The sequence below is a fragment of the Hemicordylus capensis genome, chromosome 3 (assembly GCF_027244095.1).
Source record: "Hemicordylus capensis ecotype Gifberg chromosome 3, rHemCap1.1.pri, whole genome shotgun sequence".
Lineage (NCBI taxonomy): Eukaryota > Metazoa > Chordata > Lepidosauria > Squamata > Cordylidae > Hemicordylus > Hemicordylus capensis.
Window position 1 is genome coordinate 149,838,530 of NC_069659.1, and position 10,468 is coordinate 149,848,997.

The 10,468-nt window shown below is 44.4% G+C and overlaps 1 protein-coding gene across 3 annotated transcripts in view; it reads right to left on the reverse strand.

Moving 5' to 3' along the window:
• Window positions 1–6,085, reverse strand: part of UBAC2 (UBA domain containing 2) — a 145,455-nt gene extending 139,370 nt beyond the window's left edge. The window contains exon 1 of one of the 3 annotated variants that reach the window (XM_053307706.1): window positions 5,707–6,083. In XM_053307706.1, the coding sequence (XP_053163681.1) occupies window positions 5,707–5,737 (31 nt within the window). In that variant the 5' untranslated portion in view covers window positions 5,738–6,083. Of the gene's footprint in view, window positions 1–5,706 lie in introns of all 3 variants that reach the window. The other 2 variants (XM_053307705.1, XM_053307707.1) reach the window with 2 other exon arrangements.
• Window positions 6,086–10,468: the final 4,383 nt, after the last annotated feature.

Below are 10,468 nucleotides of genomic sequence, written 5' to 3' on the forward strand. Positions count from 1 at the left end.
AACTTCTTTGGAAACTACCTTGAGAAATTTTATGAAAGGTAGTATATAGATGTAACAATAAATAATATTTATTTCTATTTTGGATCCATTTGGCTATGGCGTGGAGACAGCCTTGTTCGGCCTGTTGGCTTATCTCCAATTAGGAATCGACAGGGGGAGTGTGACTCTGTTGATCCTCTTGGATCTTTCAGCGGCTCTCACTACCATCAACCATGATATCCTTCTGGATCACCTGAGGAAGTTGGGAGTAGGAGGTACTGCTTTGCAGTGGCTCTGATCCTATCTCTTAGGTAAATTCCAGATGGTGTCGCTTTACAGGGTGTTGGTCTTCACAATGAGAGCTACTGTATGGAGTCCCACAGGGCTCCATTTGGTCTCCAATGCTTTTTAACATCTACATGAAACCAATGGGAGAGATCATTGTGGGATTTGGTGCAGGGTATTGTCAATTTGCTGATGACACCCAAACCTATTTCTCCATGTCAGCTTCATCAGGAAATGGCTTAACTCCCCTAAATGCCTGTCTGGAGTCAGTAAAGGGCTGGAAGAGAGAGAACGAACTGAACCTGAATCCAAACAAGATGGAGGTACTTATTGTGAGAGGTCAGGACTTAGGAAGTAGTTTCGATCTGCCTGTTCTGGATGGGGTTAAACTCCCCCAGAAGCAGCAGGTATGTAGTCTGGGAGTACTTTTGGACCCAATCCTATCTCATATCTCAGGCTGAAGCACTGGCCAGGAGTGCTTTTTATCACCTACAGCTGATATGCCAGCTACGTCCATTTCTTGAAGTACATGACCTTAAAACAGTGGTGCATATGCTGGTAACATTCAGGCTTGAACATTTTATTATTATTTATTTTTATGTATTTATTCAATTTTTATACCGCCCTTCCAAAATGGTTCAGGGCGGTTTACAATGAACTACTGTAATGAACTTTACATTGGGCTGCCTTTGTATGTGGTACAGAAACTGCAATTGGTGAGTGCTGCAGCCATGTTGGTCTCTGGGGCTACCTGAAGGGACCACATTACTCCCATCCTGAAATAACTACATTGGTTGCCAATTAGTTTCCGGGCCAAATACAAAGTGCTGGTTATTACAAACAAAGCCCTGAATAGCTTGGGTCCAGGGTACTTAAGAGAGCGCCTTCTTCATGAATCCCGATCATCAAGGGAGGTCTGATTGCAGTTGTCACCAGCACGTTTGTTAGAACTCAGACTCGGGCCTTTTCTAGGGCTGCCCCAAGTCTCTGGAACATACTCCCAAATAAAATCAAACTTTTAAAATAAGTTTTAAAGTTATATTGAGATTTTGAAACAGTTTTAAACATTTTAATACTTACTTATTGTTGGTTGTTTTAAATTGGTTGTAGTGTGCAAACCAACCAGAGAGGTGGGTGTGTGTGGGTGTGTGTGTGTGGGTGTGTGTGTGTGTGTGTGTGTGTAGAGAGAGAGAGAGAGAGGTGTCTAATAATACAAAAATAAATAAATAAATAAATAAATAAATGAAATTTCCTGTAAAGCCACACTGGCAACATTATACCAAGCTGTATTTTTATTCTTAAATCCACATGTGTGGTTCGTTTGAATCTGTCTGGCATGCGTTTCTATCTTGCTTGGCTACTGTTTTGTTGATGTTGGTTATGTAATTCTAACTAGACATTGAGGTCATTCACACAATCCAAAACTGTGTTCTACCTGGGTTTGGGAGCTGTGTGTGCTCCCAATTTTTGGTTGTGAGGAAGCAAGCTAAGAGGAAAATCTGGGTAGAAATGATTGTGTGGAAGCAAGGTAGGAGGAAAACCTGGGTATTTTTTCTCTTTACCACATACCACATTTCTCTGTACCACATACAAAGGCTTCCACACAATCATTTCTAACCATGTTTTTCTTCTACCTTGCTTCCACACAACTGAAAATTGGGAGCACACAGAGCTCCCAAATCCAGGTAGAAAACAGTTTTTGATTGTGTGAATGACCTCATTGGTTTTATATTGCTTTTAACAATGTTGTTGCCACACTAGGGAAGGGGAGGATTACGCTTTTTGCCGCCCGTAAGTAAAAAGTCTTTTGCTGCCCTTTTACTTTAAACAAAAAAAGTTTGCCTTTTTTAATATAAGGTAAAGGGGAGGGGACTTTCTCCTCACCCCCTCCACCCTTGCTGCCACCCTTGCCACCACTGCCCATAGAGAGGGGCGGCAAAATTTGAGGAGGGGCAAAATTTACTGCTCCTCAAATTTTGCCGCCATAGGCAAATGCCTACTCTGCCTCTCCATTAATCCTTCACTGCCCTAGGGAAGGGAACCATGTGTGGCGGGGAAGCAATTTTAATAATAAAGTGTTTATTAAGTTGTGTAGTAACCCTCCTGTCATTTTTATTTTACTTGGTCTAAATCAGTTTCACTGGCTTGTCATTAACAGAGATGTTCCATTTGCTGGGGATGTGCACGGAACCAGCGGGGTTCAGTTCAAAGGTAGGCGGGATAACTTTGAGTGAGGGGTGTGTGTACTTTACCCCCTCACACACACACCTCTTTTTCCCTGCCAGCATTCTCTGTAAAACCGGTCCAGTGGGGCGGCAGTGTACCTCCCTGCCACCCAATTCTCTCCTCGGACCGGAAGTAACCTGTGCATGTGTACACGTTGGGCGCATATGCGCACCTAGACAGGGTGGCAGGGAGGTACACTGCTGCCCCACCAGAACGGTTTCACAGAGAGCGCCAGTGGGGCAAAGTTCACCCTCCCCCGCCCTTAAAGTTATCCCCCTGAATTCAAACCGGCTGAACTGCTGGATGTTTGAATCTGTTCAGAGGCCTGTAAAAGGGCCTCTGAACAGGTTTGTGCACATCCTACCATATTGTACAGCTAGCTCAACCCTAGTTTTTAGTAACTATATTAGCAATTGGGATGATACCATGAAGATCTGCAGGAAATTGTCACTTTGGGCACTTTGAGGGGAGTGGTTTCAACAGTTCAAGGAGAAATAGTTACTCCCCACCACCATCACTCTGTGCCATGGTCCCACTAAGCATGAGGGGCCCGGACCCAAATGAAAACAGACAACTTCTCGTTAAGAACATACCTCTATAGCATGCATTTGTGTCTTGCTTGACCACAGACTTAAATTCATTTAAACAGCTACCAACCCAATCTAATCCATGTTCACTGAATTCAATAAGTTACATAAGTTACATGGTCGGCCTGATGGATTATCTCCAATTGGGAATTGACAGAGGGAGTGTGACTCTGTTGGTCCTTTTGGATCTATTGGAAGGCTTTGATACTATTGGCCATAGTATCCTTCTGAAATGTCTATAGGGATTGGGGGTTTCCCTGCTTTGGAGTAGTTCCGCTCCTGCCTCATGGGCAGATTTCAGATGATGTATCTTGGAAACTGCTTTTCTTCAATATCTGAACTTTCACATGGTGTCCCTCAGGGCTCCATATTGCCTCCAATGTTGTAGATCATCAGGAGATTTGGTGCAGGGTGTTATCAATATGCTGATGACACCCAAATCTATTTCTCCATGTCAATATCATCAGGAGAAGGCCTAACCTCCCTAAATGCTTGCCTAGAGGCAGTAACGGACTGGATGAGGGATAACAAACTGAGGCTGAATCCAGATAAGACATAGGTACTTATTGTGCAGGTTTGGAACCCAGGAGACTATTTTCATCTGCTGGTTCTGGAGTGGGTCACGCTCCCCTGGAAGGAGCAGGTACGCAGTCTGGAGGTGCTTCTGGATTCGAACCTCTTTCTGGTGTCCCAGGTTGAGACAGTGGCCAGAGGTGCGTTCTATCAGTTTTAGCTGATACGTCAGCTGTGTCCGTTTCTTGAGATGAATGACCTCAGAACGGTGGTACATATGCTGGTAACCTCCAGGCTGGACTACTGCAATGTGCTCTTTGTGGGGCTGCCTTTGTATGTAGTCTGGAAACTGCAGTTGTTACAGAATGTGGCGGCCAGGTTGGTCTCAGGGTCATCCAGGTTGGTCTAGGAGAGACCATACTATGCCTGTGTTGAAAGAGTTACACTAGCTGCCGATAAGTTTCCAGGCAAAATACAAGGTGCTGGTTATTACCTATAAAGTCCTAAACAGCTTTTAGGCCCTGGTTATTTAAGATAACATCTTCTTCACCATGAGCCCCACCACCTATTAAGATCATCTGGAGAGGTTCGTCTGCAGTTGACGCCAACTCGTTTGGTGGTTACTCGGGTATGGGCCTTCTCCATTGCTGCCCCTGGGCTTTGAAATGTGCTCCCTGTTGAAATAAGAGCTTCCCTCTCTCTAGCATCTTTTTAAAAGGCACTGAAGACATATTTATTCACCCAGGCTTTTAACTAGATTTATAGTTTTAATACTTTTTAATGTTGGGTTTAAAATGATTTTAATGTTTACATGATTTTAATTGTAAACCATCCAGAAAATCAAGTTTTGGGTGGTATAGAAATAGGTTAAATAAATAAATAAATAAATATCAGCAGTTGTCATCTGTCAAGTTTGCCCCTCTACAGTATACAAATGTGATGAAAGAAATAGAACCACCATGCATACACATGTGCTAGATAGCAAAAGCCAACTTTTGGAATACGATTTGTGTGGCTAGTATGTGTAGGCATGCATTTCAAGATACCTCTAACTCACTATTGAATAATCACTGAAAATATGCATGCACTGCATAATCTGGGAGCATCTAGAGCTGTATTGCTGAAGCTAAACAAGTACAGATCAGTACTTGTAGTGTGGATACAGGATGCTCTACTAATCCAGTCTACTATGGGTCGCCCCACATAAGAGTATCCCTGGGAGACTCTATGTATATACTGTGTTAAAATGTGATTCTTGAATACATGGAAGATTAAGTGAGGAGAACAGGCTATCTGTCCTATGCACACTGAAGATTCTCAGCCCTATGCACACTTACTGAACTGAACTCACTCAACTTATTCCAGATGGGTAGGCATGTTAATGGCACAGCGGTTAGGCATGTTAGTCTGATCCAACAAACCAAACACAACCAAAATATTGTGGCATTTTAAAGCCTTATTGTGACTTTAATAAAACTGCTTCCAGAGAAGTCACTACATCAGACTCTTGCAGCAAAAAAAGAGGCACCTTCAAAACTAACGAATGTGTTGTAGCATAAGTTTTCGTGGATTCATGCACTTCATTAGGTGGACTGTCCACGAAAAGTTTGTGCAGGTTAGGTTTTTAGGCTAACAAGACTATTTCGTCACAAGACTATTTCGTATTTTTCATAAACTAGAGACAGATGCATGCAGTGTATCCTCTCCGACTCCAGGGCGGAGGTTATGAACAGCATACCCCGGGGGTGAGTCATAAATTGAATCCAGTGACGCTCGGCTTAATAACTTTTGAGTAAATAACATGCTATAGGAAGAGGATCAAGAGCCACAGCTAGGCGAGCTAGTATTCGCCTTGGGCGAGAGTCGAGAAGCAACCCGGAGGAAATTGGGGGGGTGGGGATCGTCGGATTATTCCTGCAGCAGGGAAAAGGACGGAGGGCGAGCGGGGGCGGAGACTTCCCTGCGCCTGGTTTGTTGTTTCCCTAACATTGGGGAGGCATAGCCGGGAGAGAAAGAGAATTCCTCCCGCGCTCCTCCGTCACGCCTAGTCCCTCCCCCAAGCTTTGTCAGCGGAGGGAGGGGAAGGCGTCGCCCATCATGGGGAAGTGGTACTTACACAGCCCGTTGGAGCCAGTGCTGGGGAACATGGTCCTGGAGCAGGAGGGAGGAGGAGAGAGGAGGAGGAGGAGGTGGGGGTGGTCGCGGCCGGGGAGAGGCGGCCCCCAAGGACAGGACTCGGCGCCCGCTCCTTGGCCTCCCCCCGCCCCCAATCGGGGGGGGAGAATCCACGGCTTTGAGCCTTGCCCCCGCCGCGTCTCGCTGAGCTTCCTCAAGAGGCCAAGGAGCCTCGGCGGCGGCCGGGCCCAGGAACTGAGTGCTAAGGCGGCCGGGATGTGTCAGAGCCGGCCGGGACCAACAGGGCAGGGAGACTCCGAACAGCGCCCCCTGCTGGAGCCGCCGCCGCCGCCGCCACCTCCTCAAGTCACAAGAAAAGCAGCCTAGGACGAGTCTAGAGGCGCGCGGCGGCTGAGGACGTATATAGCCCACTGACCCGCAAGCTCGCAGCCGCCAAAGCCGGCTCCGCGCACGCTCGCTTTGTCAAACGCGCTCTTAAATCTATTATTGTCAGCAATCTGAACTCAGCTAGTCAGAATCGGAAATAAGGCCCGCTGTCTGAACTCAATGGGATTAATATTCCCATGCACAAAAATACAGCTGTTATTTACCCACACTGCCAGACAAGCTTATCAAAATGCTGACACCGTGGACTGGATCCAGGCTAAGTTTATGACTAAGCCCATTGAAATGAATGGGGTTTAGTTAGTCATGTCTTCTTTATTCAACGGGGCTTACTCATTAATAATTTCCTCTGGATGCTGCCTAGTGTTGGCATGCACATACAAGTACAATGGAGCATACTCAAAATTCCTTTAAGTAGTTTGACATTCTTTTATAAACCTGTTATACAGCCAACATAGTGAAAGAATGGTCAATCGAGAAAAGATTTCCCCATCATTCTGGTTTGATGTTTGCTTATAGGTGAAGTAGGGATTTCAATATGTGTTGTCAGTGGGTGAGTATGATTTCCTGTAGATAGCATGTGTTCTCAGTACAGAAGCTCCCTGTACAAACAAGAATTTCCACACACATAAGTTATTCACCCATTTTCTTAAATATGCTTAGTGCCAATTGTACCTGTCTAATAAATGCAGTATGATGGCATGTACAGACAAGACTATGGTAAGGTTTAAATTCTGTACCCACACCAGTGAAACTAATGCTGAGCAAAAAACAAAGAAAACCTGAAGGTTATTAGTTTTGCGTGTTAGACAAAAATGAAATTGTGTTAATACCTGAATAAGGTAAATAGCTCTGATAAAGATACAACAGTGAAACTAATGTTGACAACAAAAAGAAACAGAGCTACTGCACAATTCAGGAAACATGGATTTTTATTTATTTAATTAATTATTTTATGTATATACCTCCTGACTCCAAAGGCTCTAGACAGTTCTAGACAAAAGGCTCTAGACAAAAATAAACACAATAGAAACAGAATAAAACCCAACTATTAAACAACAATTTACAAATTCAAAACATTCAGAGATTACAGCAATTAAGAAATTTAAACAGCAATTAAAAATTTAAAACGTTTAAGGCCAAAATACTGCTTTGCATATGGCTGCCAATGTGGCTTTATAGGAAATAGTTACTAGTGCCCAAGCAAGCTAATATCCCGCAACTTCTACCCATATCTAGAATATGGAACTACTGTGATGTAGTGGTTAGAGTGATAGACGTAGTCTGAGGAGACTTGAATTCAAAGCTCGGCCACTAAATTTATTGGGGGATCTTGGGCCAATAATCCCAATCAACTTTGCAGGATTGTTGTGAGGATAAATAGAGAGACATGCATGTTGACCTGAGCTCCTCAGAAAAAGGGTGGGATTTTAAAATGTGAAATAAAACTAAAATGAGGATGGTAATAGTATCCTACCTTTCAGGGTTGCTGTTTAAATTACATGCGAAGCACTTAGGAACAAGTGAACCCCACCCCATTTACATATTTTTATAAGGCCTAGCATTTTATTCTGGCTCACCAGGAAGCAAATTAAATTAAGTAAAGCCAAGATTTTCAATGGACCACCTGAACCTGCTCCATAGACCCCAAGTTAGTAACTCCTACCTACCTTAAACAAAGCTCCACAACAGAGTTACGGGGGCGGGGGGGGCGGGGGGAATGAAGCCTTGCCATCAGCCATGATTGTAGCAAAGTGCTGGATATTTTCCTAATTTCCCTAGTATAGAGGAGCCTTTTGCTTTACAGCATGCTGATTTTCCAATATGAATAATATATAGAAATGAGAATACAGAGATGCAATCAATGAAACAAAAAACAGGGGCAAGGAAATTAACAATGGTGGTCCTTCAACTCTTCAGTTTTCTGTTGATGCTTGCTTTATACCTAGGCTTTTAATATTTAATTCATTGGTAGTTGAAGCACCCATGCTTGGGATAATCTGTATTTTAAATTGACTCTTTTATTTTGAATATTAACTGCTGTTTTACAACTGTTGTTTTTCGTGTATATTGTGGATTTTATATTTGTTTTTATTGTACGTCACCTTGGGAAGCTGTAAAGGGTGATTAATATATTCTAAAATAAAAATAAATGTAAAAATAGCACAAAGGACTGGAAAATATTTCCTAAGCACAGTACTAAAGACCTCCATGTTTGCTCAGAAGTTTCTTTGACTTCTTTGGGACTTGCTTCATAGCAAGTGTGCTATAAATAAAGACTACATGGAAGTAAATGTTGTAATTCAAAAAAAGAATATTGTTGTGTATAGCTTTGCAGTCTAGTCCAAGAACTTAGCTATACAGATTATTTCTCAGATGTGACCATGATCTAGTTTTTGAAAAGGAAGGCCAAGCTAGGCTGACCTGCCTCTGTGGCAGGTGCAGTGTGGGTTGGGTGGAGGTGTAAACGGGTTGAGGTTGATGAGCATCCTTATGCAGAGGGTGGACTGGTCAATCGTTCCTTAGAGGCTTCACGGCTCGGGGACTTCGATTTGCCATGATACCTGCTTCAGGGCTTCACAAACGGTAAAGCCTGAGTGGCTTGGGGGGTGTGAAGCCCTAGAAGTTGCCCTTACTCTTTGGGGTTGGCAGTGATAGAAATGAAGCAGGATTGCACTGCTTATATCCTTGAGTCAGGGTTTGTCACCTAGGGATGTGTGGGGGCGATTCGGGGGATCGGTCGGAGGTGATTCCCCGCTGCAGAGACTGCTGGGCGGCACACTGCTTTGCTGAACAGCATTCAGGTGCGGCAGGAGTGGAGGTAAGCACTGAATTCATTTACTCTTTTAAAAAACACCCAGTGGCGCGTTCACGGGCCGCCACTGGCCGGTCACCACATCTTGTGGCAGAGAATTCCATAAGTTAATTATGTCTTGTGTGAAAAGTACTTCCTTTTGTCAGTCCTAAATTTCTTGGCAATCTGTTTCATAGGATTACCCTTGGTTCTAGTGTTATGAGAAAGGGAGAAACATTTCTGTCAACTTTTTCCACACCATGCATTATTTTATAGACCTCTGTCATATCTCTCCTCATATTTTTCTAAACTAAAAAGCCCCAGGGATAGTAGCCTTGCCTCATAAGGAAGGTGCTCTAGGCCCCTGATCATCTTGGTTGCTCTCTTCTGCACCTTCTCCAAATCTATAATGTCCTTTCTGAGGTATGGTGACAAGGACTGTACTCAAATGTGGCCACATCATAGATTTGTATAAGAGCATTATAATAGTAACAGTTTTATTTTCAATCCCCTTCCTAATGATTACAAGCACGGTATTGGCCTTTTTCACAGCTGCCACACATAGAGTTGACGCTTTCAAGGAGCTGTCCACCACAACCCCAAGATCCCTCTCCTGGTCAGTCACTGACAGCTCAGACCCCATCAGCATATACGTGAAATTGGGGTGGGTGGGTTGTCCCAGTATGCAGCACTTTACACTTGCTTACATTGAACTGCGTTGGTCATTTTGTTGCCCACTGCCCCAGTTTGTAGAGATCCTTTTGGAGCTCCTCACAATCTGTTTTGGATTTCACTACCCTAAATAGTTAGTAAGGCTATTCCCACGATTGCCCAAAATCGGGCTAAGGGAGCCCAGCCCGCTTTTGGGCGATTGTGTGCTGCAACGGGAGCTGCACGGCTCCCAGCAGCTAGCCTCATTAAATCCCCCTCCCCTTAAATGAGGTTAAAAGAGTGATCGCTCCATTAACCTTGTTTTTTTGCTCGTTTGTCACCGCGGCATGTGGCGACACATGAGTAGACTCCCAACTGAGCTGCCCAGGATCGGGGGTCTTTCCAGGATGCCCTACGCGCTCGCACGGGGCATCCTGGAACTTCCAGGTGCTGTGCAGCCCCCAATCCCCACCAGCTCCATGATGGAGCTGGTGGTTGTGTGGGCAGCCGTTCCGGCCGCCCAGCTACGAACAGCTGCTCGTCTGCAGGGAGAGCAGGCTAAGCCCGCTCTTACCGCAGAAGCCCGTCAGGTACTTCACACGTGTCGTGTGAAGCACCTCAGTGTCATCTGCAAATTTGGCCACTTCGCTGCTTACCCCAACTTCTAGATAATTTATTAATAAATTAAAAAACACTGGTCCTAATACAGATCCCTGGGGAACCCCACTTCTTACTTCCCTCCATTTAGAGATCTGTCAGATTATACCTACCCTCCGTTTCCTGTACTTCAGCCAGTTACCAAGCAACCCTCCATGAACCTGTCCTCTTATCCCATGACTGCTAAGTTATCTCAGGAGTCTTTGATGAGGAACTTTGTCGAAAGCTTTTTGAAAAGACCAAGTGAAAGATGTGA